The sequence below is a fragment of the Rutilus rutilus genome (assembly GCF_951802725.1).
Source record: "Rutilus rutilus genome assembly, chromosome: 2".
Taxonomy (NCBI): Eukaryota; Metazoa; Chordata; class Actinopteri; order Cypriniformes; family Leuciscidae; genus Rutilus; species Rutilus rutilus.
This window is the reverse complement of record NC_140210.1, coordinates 37,729,240-37,747,919: the sequence shown is the minus strand read 5'-3', so window position 1 is coordinate 37,747,919 and position 18,680 is coordinate 37,729,240. Positions and strand designations below refer to the sequence as shown.

Genomic DNA, 18,680 nt, shown 5'->3' with positions numbered 1-18,680 from the left:
AGGCGGGGCCAGCTTCCTGCTCAGCTGCTCTGTGATCTGAGAGAACTAGGCTACTCCTTTAGTATGTGTTGGTTTGTGTAGTGTACACCATGTACTAGTGTAGTATACTGTCAGACCACATTTTACCTCCTCTAACTTAATTGAATCTAAGTTCTCAATCAAGTGGAGTCCAACTGAAACGGTTCAGCGCTTAAGGGGTTCTTAATTTATTAGTGCTAAAATATCACTCCTTTAATCATTTATTTGTAATGTTTAATTAAGATAAATTTGTTTATGCAAATATAGACATAATCCAGTGAATCTTATCTAAAATTGGTTACAAATAAACGTCTCTCTCATCTTTGTGAGCCCAACAGCTTGCAGGCGGTACTGCAGATAGTAGACATTTCAAACAGCTACACATGCTGCAAGTAATGACAAAATGGCTGACCTTCACACAAATAAAGCCTATGCTTGCAGTCATCGCGAACCGTTGAACGGCTCTGCAAGGTGTTTGGGTGTGTGCTTTTAATGTGCATTTTTAAAAACGTTTTTTTTTCTTCTATTTCTTTTCTTTCTTTTTTTTTACATTTCTTATTCAGGTTTGTTAAAAAGAGGCGATCTAAAAACAACAACAAATTTGAGCCTGCATGCATAGACAGACGACTCCTCCCACGGGTCATCAAGCTCCCATCCCCCTCAAGTCCCCCACCCCCTCTGGCATGCGATCCTTCCCCGTTAATAATATTTGAGTGACTGTTCAAGAAAATAAATAGATGCAAAAACACAAAGAGCATATGTTCTCGTATGATTTTCATGACATTCAGTTTTACTGAAGGTTCTTAAAATTACACTAGTAGTGCAGGAAACAGCTAGTGCGATGCATGTTTGAGAACCGACCTGTATTCTGATTCTCTAGCGGTTTTATTGCGGCATTTGTGTAGCATTATTATTAAGCTATAGTGCCGCAAGTTAAGAATGCCGCGCGAAACGTGACCGGTACTCCAATTCCTGAACGAATGATTCTTTTGAATCTAGGGCTGCATGTGGGCTCACACGATGCCATTGGAGGGGGAAAAATACTCTTATGAACCGGTTCTTTTAGGTGAATATTGATCAATCGGAGCGGTAACACACTGAAATAACTCACACTAATGATTTTCATCCCCGATTCGAATTAAACCAAAAACTATGCCGCAGCACTTGTGGGTAAATCATACTGACTGGCTGTCAACTCTTAGTTTTAATGTATATGGCCAGGGTTTGTGTAAGACCAAAACTCGAGCTTGGTTGTTGACATGCGTTGTAACGGTATGCAACGTCAAAAAAAAAAAAAAAAAAAAAAGTTGTTAAAAAACAAAATTGTTTATCGTTTCGTAAATACATTTCTAATACATCATTTGCTAATATCCTGTCCACACCCTATGTCGAACCCAAACAAAATTCATGTGTGGGATGAGAACACGGTTGAACCAGTGAGAAATCGAGATTCCCATAACAATCTGCTTATGGCTTTTAAACTATGTAAAATGTACCAACGGACATTTAGATTCAACATTGTGAACACGCGTTTCTGAAAACGTTCGAGAGACGGTAGGAGGAGCTTATTTCGATTCTCACGTTGTCCCGCGAAAAGCATGTTTCCTCCCCCTGTTGTTGTACCGTTGGAGAGGAGAAGAGAGCGCGAATCTCCAAGCAAACTACACTGTTGAGTTGCTGTCAGCCTGCTCACACTGTAGCCTACAGTCAGTCACCTTGTGCTGCTGCCTGTGTGACTGTATGCGATTCCGTTGCGTGACGATAAAGACGTTACCAACCGAATCCGCGTTTGCTGATGTTCTGTTTTTAAACGTATACAATACGACACACAGACCGTCGTGGTAACGAATAATTTTGGAGGTACCGGTTGTATGCGCTCCGACTGATCAAAACACTGGGTGAGTTTTCACACTTGGTTCTGCAAAATGAATTGTTTGTCCTACGCTTTTCTGAGAATATTTGTAACTTAATATACATTTGTTTTCATTAATGTATTATTTATGTAATTTTTGTTATCTTGAATTTGGGTTATGTTTATTTGTAAACTGTTACGTGATTTTACCTGTCACTAATTGCACATCAGGTGTAAACTCATTTAGAAACTCAGTTTAAATAATAATAATAATAATAAAACTCAACACAATTTAGACTATCTGCTATTTATGTTAAATTTATAAAGTGAAATTTGAGTGAGTATCTTTTTTGTTTTGTTTCCCTAAGTGATTACTACAATTTGATTTCTTCTAAACCTGGAAAAATGACTTGTATACCAAAAGATATAAAAGCTGCACATGTATATGCCATTTAATGTTTTTATGTTGGCTGACTGATATTAGTGTGAATGTAGCATTGTTTGCAGAAGTTTTGTGTTACTGATGTCATTGTAGAAAAATATTCATTTTTGTCAGCCAAGATAATTTATTCTCTGAGAGAAAGTGTCCAATAAGTAGTATTTGGATGGTCATGTGATCTCAATATATCAGCCCCCCTGAGGTGACCCTCTCCATGTAAAGTAAAAAAAGCTGCAATTAGGCTGTGTGTCCACCAATGCATTTTTTCGTGAGGCTAGTAGAGTTTTCCAATTGTTTTCAATGGGAGCTCCGCGTTTTTAAAATGCCAATGTCAGTGTGATGAGGCACTTTGGCCGTGTGTCCACTAAAGCGTTTTTAGCCAACGTTTTTAGTCTGAAAACGCCTAGCTATGGGCTCTTGAGAGCGTTTTGGCAGCGCAGCATTTTTTTCAGTTGAGACGCGCTTGTTATGATACGGAATATCCGCAAAAGTGTTACGAATATCTCATTTCACACATATTTTGTTTCTGTGTTGATTCTATATTAAAATGTAGATACAATGTAACGCATTTTCTCTGGCTCTTGTTTTAAATTAATTTGTTCCGTTAAATCATGCTTGTTGTCATCTGTTGACGTTGTACAAGCAGAATGTGGCGGTTGGTCGTTGTGGTATTAGTCCCGCCCCTCCTCCACTGTGATTGGACGGCTGGGTAAAAAGTGACAGTGATGAGTGAGCGTTTTACCCAAAGTTGAACATTCTTCTAGGTCCGACTAGATTCTAGGTCAGGGGTGGGCAAACTTTTTGGCTCAAGGGCCACACTGGGTTTTAAAATTTGACAGAGCCAGTAGCAGATTATGAAACACGATCTCATGAAAGTGCGTATCTATACCACGAATTTTATTTCTCGTGCCATTTATACGCCAAAAAAGTTTTTTTGCGTCCATATGCTACGCACTGTAAACCCCTTGGTTAGGATTAGGGGTGCGGAGTGCGTGCCTATTACACGCCATAAAGTGCGTATCATATGCACGCGAAAACTGCGTATCATAAGCACTACAAATACAATTCGTGGTATTCGCACTTTCATGAGATCGGGCTGAGCAAACACATTTACGTTGTGGCAACGTCTGCGCGAAATTCAACAACTGAGAGACGACATTCTTACAATACATTTTTTTTTTATGCAAGATATCCCCCATTTAGCATGTTATGTTTTGAGGTTAATTTTTAATTAGTCAGAATCAGATGTTAGATAATTATAGCCTATACGTTTTAAATATTGTTTATCCTTATTATTATTTAATGGGCCTAACAATAAATTAGAAACAAAACATCTGCAAGTGTACACTTAGAAGAGTAAAAATGAGAGAAGGTTACGTTAATTCAACTTTATTAAAACTGCATATGGCAATCAATTTGCACTTCCAAAAGTCATACATTTGTGGAAAAAAACGAAATAAACGAATATACAAATTTATTTTAAGTATAATAAAATAAAACATAAAAAGCAAAGGCAGATCAGAACATTTAATGAACAAAACCGGGTTCTGTACATGGCAGACAGGGGAGCGTAGTCGAAAGCCGGGCGATAAAGGTCGGTAAACGGAATCAGTCAGGATAAGTTACATCCACAAATCCAGAGGAGCAAAGAAACTAAATAGCAGACAAATCAAAGGAAAAACTAAACAGGTGTGCAAGCGGTTACCAAACATTTTTTTCTCTGTGAGTTTCCAAAAAAGGAAAAAACATTAACGTGCAACAAGTCTATGTGCTTAAAGGCCTATTTATACTTCTGCGTCTGACCTACGCCGGAGCCTCTACGCTGTAGGCAACACGTTGATTTTCATTTATACTTCTGCGTCGTTGTCCGCATTGACACGCAATTACATTTGAAGAAGGAGCATGTGAAACCCGAGGGAGCGGTCCTAGCAGACCAATCACAGCGCTTGTGTCCGCGTAGAGTTGACGCGTTGTTAAATTTTTGGAGAGGTGCACGTCAGGGTACGCGCGCTACACATAGCCTACGACGTAGCTACGGCGTGAGTTCGACGCAGAAGTATAAATAGGCCTTAAGTCGCTGTCTGTTTGGTTTCCATGGTGACGCGCCATTGCTTGTTACGTGACACACCGCAGCCACAACAGCGCTGAATGAATGATGATCTGCTTTTATGTCATTTTTCCTTTTTTACATTTGTTAGCTATGGCATGAAATATCTGATATTCTGATTGTCAAATATATATATATATATATAACGCAAAGTATTGCAAGAAAAAGGCAAAATGAATGCGATCTTAAGACAGTTTTTTAAATAGGCTACTCGACAGGCCGGATTAAACAGCCTAACACATACTTTGTATGTGGCCCGCGGGCCGTAGTTTGCCCACCCCTGTTCTAGGTTCTAGATTCTAGGTCCAACTCTGCCCAGCAAACTGTCGAACTGCTCCCTACTGAGCCGAAAGTACACCTGGAACCGGTGTTGTGCCGAATTTCGACCCCCTGCCAAATTATTACCCCCCTCGTTGAAGTCAGTACCTGATTGCCTAATCCTAACCCCACCCCTAATCCTAACCCCTCCCCCACAACTAATCTTAAACCTACCAATACTAGGGGGGTAATAATTTGGCGGGGGTCGAAATTCGGCACAACACCGGTCGCTGTGGAAACGGAGCTCCTTTGCAAGCCTGAATTTCCCAAACTGTTCTCTGGATCTGAGGGTTTCATGGACCCACAACCTCTTCTTCCTTGCTGCTCTCTTTCTTCTTCTCATTAGCAGGACTAGTGCTATCGCTCGCTTCTTAGCACGGGACGGATACATAGTTTGCTGCTGACCGAAAGGAGGAACAACAATCAAAATAACGTATAGAACTCCCGCTAAAAGTTTTAAAAACTCCCTACTTTGCTCTGGCCAGTGTAGCGTAGCGTAGCGCAAATCGCTTAGTATCTGAAGGGCTACACTGAATCGCGAAACAACGCGGCGCTCCCATTAAAAACAATTGGAAAAATACGCCAGCCGCGTGAAAAAACGATTTGGTGAACACAAGGCCTTAGCGTCTATTTCACGATGAGTGAGTGTTTTACTGGCTGCCGAGAGAGAACGCAGCACTCATCACTGTCACTGTTTACCCAGCCGTCCAATCAGAGTGGAGGAGGGACAGGACAAATACCACACCGACCAACCGCCACATCCTGCTTGTACAACGGCAACAGATAATAATGGAACAAAATAATTTAAAACAAAAGCAAATACTTTACATTGTATTGACATTTTCATATAGAAACAACACAGAAACAGACTGTCTGTGAAACAGATACTACTAACACTTCCGCGGTTATTCTGTTTCATTGCAAGAAAAGCGTCTCGACCGAAAAGAAAACGGTGCGCTGCCGAAGTGCTCTCAAGCGCCAACAGCTAGACGTTTGCAGCAGAGCGCCTGGCGTCTTCAGCTGGTTAAAAATGCTTTGGTGGACACACGGTTTTATATTTAGGTTTTTATACACCATTTAAGTTTTTGTTTTGTTGCTACTAGTATTGTGACAAAAAGGGTTTAAAAATTGTTTTCAAACAGGTTTTCCTCCACACATGCCTGCCATTGGTCATCAAATAGATAGCCCCACCCCAAACTTATGCCATTGGTTGAGCCAGTGCTATGTGAGGCTGGTTGGTATTTTCAAAACAACAACAGTGCTTCCCTATATCCACCTTATTACTATTACAATATTACAAATATATTACAACAGTCATTAAGTCTAATTATATCATGGTCTGTCTGAATACTCAATTCTGATTGGCTGGAAGGTATACAATAAAACTGTTTAATGCACAGGTAGTTTCAAGTCATTTTAATCACTATTCTATATTAATGCACTGTTTTCATTGAAGCACACACACACGTCACTTATAGATCTTGCTGCACACACACAGAAACATTCAGGAGCACAGAAACTTATCAATGCGGCCCCACAACATTTATGAATAAAAAAGCTTAGCTTCTGAATCGCTATATTATATTTTCTAGCAACGGTCAAATATTGCGCTGAAAGCATCAATAACAGCTTTAAGTGGTCAATGTTGGCAAATGACCATGGTATAAGCAAGATAATCCATGGCTAGCTGTGCATTAAATTATTTAAATGCACTTTGTGGAGGCAACCATCGTTTAATGCAGTTAGCTGTGGATTTTCCCTTATAACATTGCTGGGTATAACAGGTTGCATGTTTCATATCATTATAGAAAAGCTCAAACAGAAGAAAATGATGCCAGCAATGCCAAGATCATAGGGAATGCATGAACTGATAAAAAATGAATACCATGAATGCAGTGTACCTCACTAAAAGCATTTGCCAATTTAGGTCAGAGGCCTTTAGATTACATACAAAAATGGTCATTCCGGAATGTTTTATATCAAAACAATACTATTGACAAAAAGTTTCTGTACAAAACAGGCTTGTTAAAATATGATCAACAAATGGTGTCCCTTCATTATTTTAAACACCCATATGCTAACTGTTTTATGAACATGACCTTTACAGATGCTTCTTTTGAAACCATAAGTATTTAATGGGAGAATCACAAACCTGTGCCTCAGATTTGTTTACTATAATGATTCAGATTGATCACCGACTACTGACCCCATTCAAACTTACTGCATTTATAGATCATCGTTTTTTTTTGCACTAATTAGTTTGTCCACAAGTTGCCCATGGTTGTTGTTTTACAGTATGCTTTTGTGAAGGTTTTTTTTTTTAGAGAGAAAGTGCAGACACTAATTGTTTTTTTAACTTTCTATTCAACTGCCTGTTATAAAATGGAGTATTCTTTGAAAGGCTTTGTGTTTGTACGTGTAAAAGAACCGTGGACTGAACACTAACTTATAAAGTGATTTGGGTTACTCGAATCAGTAATGCCAGTTCCACTGATTCATTGCAAAGTTGATTGGTTTAGATATTTGTGCCTAGTACACAGACATAAACAATAGTATTGCAACCATTCTGAGTCTGACACACTTACTTTACAACCTCTGTTTAATGTAGCATTCTATGAGATTATGTGCATAATCCATGATGTAAGTGAACTTGTTAGATCACTCCATCTGAGGGACACATTGGGGTCTTCTTATGCCACTGTTTGAAGATTTGACTACCATAAAGACAACTGACATGCTGTGGCCAGTTTTGGCATGTAGCCTACACCTTTTATGCATTGCTTAAGAACATGATGCACCGTTGTCTTAAATTTCATTGAGGTTGATCACCGAATTAGTAGACTGGGTTTTGGAAGCCGGTGACAAACTTTGTCTCACTAGTAACAGTACATTACTGGGCTGGGAACGTTGTGTGGACTAGAAGACGGTAGAATGGTCTGCTGAATCACGTTACCAGGGATTGGATCTGACGGCAGTGAATTCATCTTGTCAGATTGGAACAGATCCATTAGCTATAAGAGATTTTAGGCAAAACTTTGCTAATCATCAACAATTGTTGGTGTCAATCATTCTCTTTGTGCTGCCTTGCCCAATAACAAAGATGATCCAGGCCTAGTTGAAGGTGCATTCACTTGAGTTCAGAACCCTGAACATGAGCCCTGCGGAGCAACATTGAGATATAGTTGTGCAATCAAGTCGAGCTATTGATTCACCACCAGAGAATAAAGGCGTTTTCACACCTGGCTCGTTTGGAGTTTGTTTCGCAACCTTCTGCGTTTTCTCCCTTAGTTCAGTTCGTTTAGGCATATCAACACGGCAATCGTGCTCAGATCCGCACCAAAGCAATTGCTCCGAGATCGCCAGGTCTTGGTCTGATTGAAAATTAACTCTGGGGCTGTTTGTTTGAGATGAGAAAGCAATCTGACCCAACAGACCAATGGACCAACAAACCAAGTGGTATCAAAATTCTTAACAGAATTGTGTTCTATAAAAAGCTGTGTCTGATTCTGTGAGTAAGCATAGCTATTAGTTATCGCAACTGAAAACCAAAGAACACCTCTTCGTCTTGAAGTGGTTGCGTGTCACAATAGCTACAGATAAAGGCAATAAGCTCTTGTCAATCTTATCAAAAACTTGTCAATCTTTCTTGATGGATGAGGCAGAGAAAACTCTGACCATTAAGAGGACAGTTTTTCTCACACGTGACTGTCTTGCAAACACTTTTGGTACGCTTTGAAATGTTGCCTTGTGAAAGCGAACCGAACCAAGAAGAAAATGCAACATTGTAACAAATTAAGTCCCTGTTTTGGAACAAAGCAAACAATCTACAGATCAGAAAACAATGGCTGTTGGGACGCAAGAATCAATCGTTTTATCTCGTGCAGTGTGTCATTGTGAACGAAAACCGACGCTGTGTCTGCGACACTTAACGACAGAAAGACTAGCATGTTTAATATTTTTTTCGGTCCTCCATGCTGGGTTCTGTCACATCAGTGACATTGACCAATAGGAGCACAGAAGCTATTCCGTACACATGGCGAAATGAAAGACAGACGATGGTATTGGTGCTGCTAGGTGGAATTATGCAATAAAGGAAAGGTTTCTGGAGCTATAACAACAATACTCCTGCCTATATGATGTTTCCTGGAGGGACTACCACGCCAGAGTGAAAAATGATAAATGCTGTTGAATGATTGCGTAGGCAACTCAGTGAGTACTGGAATTAGCATTAGGCTAGTACAACCATTATTTGTTTACGCTCTTATGAAGTCAGTCACAAGTTCCGCCTTCTCGATGACATCCCCGCACGTTGTTAAAATGGCTAGAGATGATTGGTTGGAAAGCAACATGTAGTCTGACATGTTGCTTGTCTGTCACGACTAGAATTTAAAGGGCAAAATCGCATTATCTGACAGTGACTCTCGTAACAGTAGTCTGAAAGTCGCAGACACTACTCAAATACTTTCCCGTACACACTCATGAATGTGTATTAAATGTAATCCGGACTTATTATATTCACCTTGTTGTCATTGTCATGTGACCAACTACCTTCAGTTGTGTCACTTCACTGCCATTCACAAATCCTGTTCTGTGGCTTCATGGGATAGTAAAGTGCTCATTGGATGCGCACTTCAGATATCTCCGGGTATTTGTCGCCTACTTACATTTTACGAATTTTGTGAATTCGGACATAATACTTGTTCACACTATGTAGTACTACTATGTAGTAGGGGAAGTATGTGATTTTGGATTCAAGTTATTGACAGCCATTGAAAATATTCAGAATGCTTGATCTTCTAATAACATCTGCATCTTGTGGACGTCATGTGCCACCAAGTAGCAGTGGCTGAGCTGTCCTACTTCCCCTGTCTGTGTACTCATTCCACTGGTTTAAGTTGCTTTCATCTTATAGTAAAGCAATATAGGCTATTCTTTTTCTACTCTGGGGTAATAGTCTGTTCTTTTAATACATTATTAAACTACGCAAGTTTTTTTTTTTTCCACCCCTAAAAATCTCTTAAATGGTACAGCCCTTTCTGTCAGTAATTTTCCACTCACCCATTGACATTCACTGTGGGGGAGGGGAACGGCTGTGCTTGCTTGAATCACAGAGTAGCTGTGCTGTTGTATTATGCGTTTCTCGGTGTGTTTTCCACTTCTTTGCCATGTGATAGTCGTAGACAAATAGTTTGTTCACTCACTGACGTCAGGTCTGAGTGTAGTTTATTAAAGTGCAATTACAGATGCAAGCTTTGCAGTGGCAAGTACAACGTGTTTAACTTGCGTTTCCATGAGTACATGGTTCAGTTTTCTTTTCCCTTTTAAGCTCTGTTTGGGTGCTGTTATATCCACAGGTCGTGGTTGTACAATATATTGAGATGTGTTATTTCTTCCTTTTTTAAATAATCTGATCAAAACAAACTCAAAAAAGGAAAAGAGAGAGCTTCTCATTTCCTGAGTAAAGAAAATAGGACAGAACTGTGTGAAACGCTGATTTCATGTCGCTAGCTATTAGTGCCACATGAATGTTGTGTTTTTTATTTGTACATCAGTCAAACTACATAAACTAGCCTATTTCATGCATAAAGCGATTAAACAAATTGAAGAGGTTTCATGATTATTAATACGGTTGTCGATTATCAATAGTCAATTCGAAAAAGGTTTTAAAGTTTGGTCTTTAATCTCTCCCAAAAATGTGTATGTCTTAAAAGACAGAAATTTTCCCATCAAAATAAATATTTGATAAAAAATAGGGTAAGGGAATGGAAGGAGAAGGAGAGCTGCTCACATCCTGAGTGTAGAGAACAGGACAGAACTGGTTGAAACCGGTTGTGTTTGCACAGCTTTACTTCCTGAATGTACAGCGGCACTGTGAACAACAATGATTTCAGGTCACTAGCTATTAGTGGCGTAATGATAACGTGATATTAATAGTACAAATTTTAAGCGATAAAACTATTTTGTGTTTTAGGAGATTTTACGATTTTTAATGATGTGTCGTTTAGTGACTGATTAGTTTAAGAAATGTTTTACATTTTTAAGGTAATAGAAGAACATATAATGAAATAACAACATACCAACAAAGAAAAGAGATACATTTTGAATTAGTGTAAATAAATCACCTGATCTAATTTTTCAGCTTCTCGAGGTAGCTGATGAAGATTAATTTTACATTGATTGCTTTGCAGTAGGCTATACCATGAGCCTCTGTAAACAGAATAGTTGTTTGTGCTGTTGGTCTCATATCAAGAAGGCATGATTCACTATTTTTATCTTCAACATACACTAATCGTACTAATCGATAATTGTGGTATATGATCATGTATGTTATAGATCAGGGTGAATTTAGCTTTAGAGTGGCCACACATTTAGGAATTTGTCATCATTTAATCATTCCTAAATTGTAGCACAGGAGGGTGAGTACATGACGGCAAGTTTCCTTTTTGGGTGAACTATGTTTCTTTCAGCCAGGCTATGTGCTAACAACCAATTTAAGAGCCCATTTACAATAATTTAAGGTAGCTAACAGTCTTGTCAGCTTTTTAAACCAGCAGAGTACAATGAAAGTGTTAGTGTTTTGACACATTCAAACTCATGCTTCCAAATTTTTTTGGAATAGTGCTGTGAGGGGAATTATGCTTGTTCATCTGTGTCGCTGCACATCTGTAAGTCTGTGTGCATTTGATGCGCTTTTTGTGAACCCACTACACACACATTATGGCACTGAACTGACAGCATGAATCCAATACTGGCCCATAGGGTAGGTGACAAAATCGTCAACGTATCATCTTTTGTTTAAATTCCATATAATAAGTGTAAAAATGTATTGCTCATACTATGTAGTAGCAGGCTCAACACCAAATATTGACTTCATTATACAAGCCATTATATAATATTGGCATCTCAATATTAAATCAAGACCATACTAACAGACGACAGGTAGAACGTTGATAGATTTGAATCATGTAACACATTAGCCATTATTAGATTAAGATTCAGTAATGAATTTAAAAAGTCAAATTTAGGTGGAAAACTCTATTGCGCATACAAAAGTGGCATGATGAAACATTACCAGGTTATACAAAACCTAAAATCCTCTACAAAGCAAATTGTACAGCCTTGTTTCTGTCACCCCTCCCCCATACTTATATATCACGTGTTGGCTCATGATTGAGTTCTCCTGGCTTGCTTAATTAAAATTGCGTATACATAAACATTGTTACAAGATTAGTGCGTTTGTGCATAAATATCAGGATTTAAAATGGTCAACAGGACTTTGACAAAACTGATTCAAAATGCTGCAGCTTTTTGTTCTCATTAACCATGACATGTGGTGTGGACACTCCCCTATGCACAACCACATAATGGTATAGTCCACCCTTGCCTCTGGTTTTTCCACTTCATCTTTTTTTTATTAGGGGTGCCTTTCACTATTCATATATTTAACAACCAACGAGCTTTTTGCAATTGTAAATTTAGTCGTAACTAAAGGTTTTGTGTGGGAACAGGTTTATTTTCTCTACAAAGTGTTATTTTATCTTTGTATAATCTGCTCTCACCATTTATTAAACGGTTGCTGACCTAATTAAGCCCTGGTTTGATATTAATTTATTTAATCGTACTTAATGTTTCTCTACAATATTGATTGACAGAGTAATGACTTTGTACTTGAGCGCTGTGCCTTGGGTACTCAGCTGCTTTCCAATGCTCATCTGCATATTTGCATTCCTGTGACCTTTGCATCGTTAGCGCTATGCTATGCTAGTTAAGCTACAGGAATTATGAAGCAGTGTCATATAGCTCTATTGTCATCTACACTGGAAGCATTTGTGGACCAAATGGGTTGGTTTTTGGCAATCTGTTTTTCCAACCAGGCTATGTGCTAACAACCAATTTAAGAGCCCATTTACAATAATTTAAGGACTTGTCAGCTTTTTAAACCAGCAGCGTACAATGAAAACGTTAATGTTTTGACACATTCAATCTCATGCTTCCAAAAAAAATATTAATAGTGCTGTGAGGGGAATAATGCCTGTTCGTCTGTGCTGCTGCACATCTGTAAGTCTGTGTGCATTTGATGTGGTTTTTGTGAACCCACTACACACACATTATGGCAGTGAACTGACAGCATGAATCCAATACTGTCCCATAGGGTAGGTGACAAACTCGTCAACTGCGCCAATGTATCATCTTTCTTTCTTTTTTTTTTGCGCCATCAGTGGAATTGCAAAATAATGACAAAACGGCTTTGCCAAAAACTTTTACCACCCTTCCTGCCCTACTCCCTGTCATTATTTGTGCAAACAGGTAATCTTGCCCCTAACATGCCATATATTTAGTTGAAAGTGTATTTTTCAATATATAAAAATATATCCAATTTGTGACTTAAGTATAATCTAGGCCTACACCTTTGTCTCTTGAGTCCAGTTTTCAATATGCACATTAATTGCATGCAATATTTCTGTGCTTCGATATTGGCAGTAAACCTATAACCATGCATGGAACCAAATCATGATTTATTATTGTACCTTTTTTTTTTCTCATTCATTGTTATTGATGGTTTTGTTTTAATATCTAGTAGGCAGTTTCTAGAAAGTGGAGGTTTCTTTTCTCTCGCACTCTGTCCTGAGAAGATATCAGATTCCTGTTTCTTTGCCTACTTTCTGTATTCATGCTAGGTGTAAATTAGATCCTAGTATAAAAATAAGCATAACTAATCTACGAAAATTAGGGCTAAACTGTCAGCTCTTCATGTCTCATTCTCATTTTATCATCAATCCCAGGACTTGATTATTTATTTTGCGACAATGACCGTTTGATTGTACAAACAGGATGCTTTCCAGCTTTCGTCAACAAAGATTTTTTCACTTTCAGGTGTTATCATACAACTTTAAGTTACTCGTTACATAAGCACTAAACAGACACAAATGTTACACAATCTCTCTTCACAGGCATATTACTTGATTACTTGTCTGTTCTGCTGGAACTACAGGAGAAGGTAAGGGAGTAGGATACTGTTTTTACCATTCTCAATCAATGAAAACTAAACGACTGTGTCGTTTAATGCTGTTTCCTGCGCCTGGCTTCCTCTGCCGATACAAGATAGAGTGTCTCCCCCTCTCAGTTCTTATAATGGTATGGTCCGTACTCTCCAGTAATTTTCCATTGCCTGCTCTGCCTGCTACTTGGTAGCAAGAGGGTGGAGCTACACTGCAGTGTGACTGTGTCTCCAGAACTAGTTTCAGGTAGTTTGATATTTTGCGTAGACTTATTACGCTATTTTGAACAGTTATCTGTTTAAACGTTTTTTTTCCAGAGTATGTCCAGTTTAAACCCTCGTTTAAAGGGTTCATGTCTTGAGGAATCAAATTTACATTGATATTTTGGCATAAGGGGTCATTGTACACAGTGAAATTACAGACACTCAAGACTTGCTCGTGGTCCAAATAGAGCATCTTAATTATTTCACTCTGCAGTAACGACTTGTTTTAAAGAGGTCACATTGTGATGTCAGGATGTGGTGTTCATTTGAATGATCCCACCCCTGCAACAAGCGTAATAGTCTTGGTGAATTGATAAAGAGAGCAGTTGAGGTAATCCATCACTGATAGGGCAGCAATTGGTAATGTATTTTGCTTTTTCCCCAGACATTGTGGTTTTCCTGGTTGTAGAAAAACTGCATCTTTGCATGGTTTTCCAAAGGATCCCAAAGTTAGAAATTTTTACGATGTGCCTGATTGTGTAAATGTGGCATTATTTGTTTGTTTGGCACATTTTACCATTGATTTGTTTGTAAAACACTCACAATATGTGGCAGGATTTGCAAAGTTACTTTCATTGAAAGATTGGACAGTACTATAATGAACCTGACTGTGATGGCGGTAAGTAAACAATTTAATTCTAATGTATTGGTTTGTTAATATTTGTTTGAAAAGCAGGGTGTATTGCAATGCAAAGCATGTGTTATGTGTAATGCTTGGCTGATTATCACCTAAGTGCATAAAAGGAGATCTGGAGTCAGATTTATAAACTCTTAACGTTTGTAGCTAGTGTTAAGGCCCGTTCACACCAAGAACGATAACTGTAAAGACAACTGTATTAGCGTCCACGCCAGCGGACGATATAGTTTTGTTTATTCTAAGTGCGGGCTTGTCTGTCACTTTAAATGCCCAAGCTCGTTACAGCAGGATGGATTCTGATTGGCTGTCGATGTTTTTATTGTTCATCAGCTGGATAAAATCATTCTGAAAGTGATTCCAACGATATCGTTTCTCTGTGCCATTATCGTTAAAGCTGTGGTGTGAACTCTGCTATTCTTTGATATTGAGAAAGATTTTTAGAACTATAATCTTTATTGTTGTCTTTATAGTTATCGTCCTTGGTGTGAACGAGTCTATATTATTTTCAGGGTTGGCAGCTTTTTAGATGGTGTAGCCGATCATTTATAGCCTAGGCCTATTATGTCTTTTGTAGACTTGGTGCCAATTTAGCACAGTTCTATCCGGAGTTTTGAAAACCGTTCTGTGCGTAATCGAGGAGACATTGATAATTTCCTTTTGCAAAGATTTTAGCCAATTACAATCATGGATTTTTACATTTTAATCTTAACGCACAAGTGGCCCAAAAATGAAACAATCAGTTGAAGGGTCAGAGAAGGAGTAGAAAGTTTAGACAATTTTTTCAATAAACAAAGTGAACCCTTACTTGCTCAGCAAGGTTCTCTTCAAACTATCTACGATTACATGGACTCCTTTTGTTTCAGTTGGAATGAAATAATTCAAGAGTGATGAATTCGAACACAGTGTTTACATAAATGATAAATACAGTCATCGGGATGATGTGCGTTTTTTATGTCTCAAGCTTCAAATTGTAACTGATATTCTGAGTTGTGCAATGTGCACACTGCATGAATATACAGAGGCACAGATGATGAGTGGAAAGAGAATTTTAGATTGCTATGCTGTATTACTACACTGCTACTGTTGCTCTATCATAACAGTTTTAGCCTCATAGAGAAGAATGGCCATAGTAGTCATTTAATAATGTCTGCTTTAGTGCCCTCAGTGGCAACACTGAGAATGCAATGCATATTTGCGCAACAACATTTTTGGAACAACAACTCTCTAAATGCAGTTTGCGTAGCTGTAAGTTGCACCTTAATTCAATCTTTTATGATTGTGTATATTTGCACTGTACTTCTGTTCTCATTTCGGTGAGCTTCACATTGAATTGCTGTCAGAATGAAGCTTTGCAATGCATGACGGGAAATGAGAGGCAGCTGTTGAAACTGTCATACTGTTTTCATTCTTAATTAGTAAGCAAGATTTTAGCAACAATAGTCATTACATTTTTCAGAGGATGCAAAAAACAAAAACAATCAGATTAGGTTGTGGGATGAACCTGATTGAACGTTTGCTTTGGACATGCTGTGACCTGTCTTGAATTTGTATAACCTTGATGATGGAACGTTGTGTTAAGAGATAACTAGGCTGTTTTATAAGAAACATGCTAGATTATTTCAACCTGTAGACTAAATTAGACAACATTTGGGGTCATGAAACTTTTTATGTTTATTTCTTCTCAATTTACTGAAACACTGCAATTTCAACTGTTTTCTTTGTCATCAGCCGAGCTGGTGGCCATTTTGTGTTATTGCAATGCAGAGAATGAAATGGCAGAATGGGGGAGGGGCTCTTAAAGAGGCCTTGCTGGAGTCTGGCTCTCAGTGGTAGCTGTAGTGTGCATGCTTCACTGCTGTTGCGTCTGTTAGGCTAGTTTCTGGCCATTCTAGAAGGAGTTTAAGCTGTAGTGCAAGAACATTTTTCCATTTCATGCACCTGTTTGACAATTTTGTGAGTTTTGAAATGCACAAGTGGCCCAAAATGGAATATTCAGTCAGAGAAGTAGTGGAAAAGGTAGGTTTAGACTCCCCTAAAAAATAATAATATCTGAAACGCTTCCAATAATAATTTTCCGCAGAATAGATACGATACCAGCTGCGCTTTCTCACTCACTCATCTCTCCGACAGCAAGTTGACACACAAACCTGCCTCCCCTCACTCATATAATTTGCTCCGAATTAATATTGTTGGTGTTACCGACTTGAATTTCGGTGTGGGATTGCGCGTATTGCGCATCATTTTACCCATACCCGCAGATTTTGTGCTCACACATAAAGCCACCTCAGTACTAAATTGAATTATTTTTCGCTGCTTATAAAAACAGTCAATTATACACAAAATAATGTCAAAATGCCAGTCTTGACAAGTTTTCACGTAAACACAGTGTTATGTTTTAAGAGAACGTAAACAGTTGAGAAAGAAAACACGTGTAACAGTATAATGGATCCGTGCGTCAGGTCTTAAAGTGACAGCAGCCTAATATAGGCTACCTGCTGCCAAATTATGAGATAATATTAAAAATACATATGGAAGTTTTTCCCCATGTATCAATTGTCAAAATTGTGGCCAATGAAAATGCTGAGTGGCTAGTAACTTTGGAAAACCACTAGCCATAGTGGCAGATGATGAGTGGAAGGAGAATTTTAGATTGACACGATAAACATTTATATTCAACAAAATCACCAGCTCGTTCCTTGCGACATTACGTCATTGCACAAATGCGCCGAACATTCCAGTTTTGGTTTTTAATCTGATCAAGTGTTTACATGTCCTGTTCAGTGGATTAGAAAAGTTTTAAACCATTAGGCCGATCCATTCCCATTGACGTGGTTACATGTGACTTTTTATTCAGACTATGCTACTAGTCTGATTTCAATTGAAGTATTAGGGTCCATGTAAACGCAGCCACTGTTGCTCTAACATGACGGTATTAGCCTCAGGGAAGAATGGCTATAGTAGATGTTTACACTAATGTCTGCTTTAGTGCCCTCAATGCCAACACTTCAATGCAATGCTTTTGGTACGCAACAACAACTCTCGAAGTGCAGTTTGCGTAGCTGTAAGTTGCACCTTAATTCAGTCTTTTATGATTGTGTATATTTGCGCTGTACTTCTGTTCTTATTTCGGTGAGCTTCACGTTGAATCTCGTTGTCAGAATGAAGCTTTGCAATGCATGATGGGAAATGAGGAGGCTGTTGGAACTGTCATGCTGTTTTCACTCTTAATTAGTAAGCAAGATTTCAGCAACAACAGTACACGTTCTTCAGAGGAGGAAGAAGCAAAAACAACACAATCAGATTAGGTTGTAGGATGAACCTTGAATGTTGGTCATGCTGTGCCCTTTTTTGAGGTTGTATAACCTTGATGATGGAACGGTATTAAAAGATAACAATTTTGAAAAAGACAAATAAGACCATGGCGGTGACCTTGACCTGGGGATAAAAAGAAAAAACAGGCTTGATTATTTCAGTCTGTAGACTAAATTAGACAACTTTTGAGATCAAGACGCTTTTATGTTTGTTTCTTCTCACTTAATTTACAGAAACACTGCGATTGCAGCTGTTTTCTTTGTCATCAGCCGAGCTGGTGGCCATTTTGTGTTATTGCAGTGCAGAGAATGAAATGGCAGAATGGGGGGAAGGGCTCTTAAAGAGACCTTGCTGGAGTCTGGCTCTCAGTGGTAGCTGTAGGGTGCATGCTTCACTGCTGTTCATGCCGTTTTTGAGAATTTTAAGCACTAGTGCATGAAAAATGTTCCATTTCCTGCACCTGTTTGACAATTTTGTGGGTTTTGAAAGTAATAACATTTTATGGCTCAGAATGAATTATTCTACAATTGTAAAATTATACTATTGAATTGTAATCTGGTAGATCAGATGGCTAGTTTTAGTATCTTTTAACAGAAACCTTCTGACCGATACATGAGAGTTCTAGAACAACCAATAACTGAAGTAGTCTCAACTGGTTTCATCCTGTTTCAGCCGGTTATATCTGTGAATAGGTGGCTGAGCATACAATAGCATTGGAAAATGCGTCTGTTTCCA

At 38.6% G+C, this 18,680-nt stretch overlaps 1 protein-coding gene across 4 annotated transcripts in view; it reads left to right on the top strand.

Annotated features, from left to right (window-relative positions):
- Positions 1-1,425: 1,425 nt before the first annotated feature.
- atf7ip (activating transcription factor 7 interacting protein) overlaps positions 1,426-18,680 on the top strand; it is a 43,769-nt gene continuing 26,514 nt past the window's right edge. Inside the window, exon 1 of one of the 4 annotated variants that reach the window (XM_084401985.1) lies at positions 1,426-1,916. Coding sequence is in view for 1 of the 4 variants with exons in the window: in XM_084401984.1 (XP_084258110.1) it covers positions 14,595-14,615 (21 nt within the window). In the remaining 3 variants the exon portion in view is untranslated. Of the gene's footprint in view, positions 1,917-13,926; positions 13,980-14,318; positions 14,616-18,680 lie in introns of those variants that run through there. The other 3 variants (XM_084401988.1, XM_084401984.1, XM_084401979.1) reach the window with 3 other exon arrangements.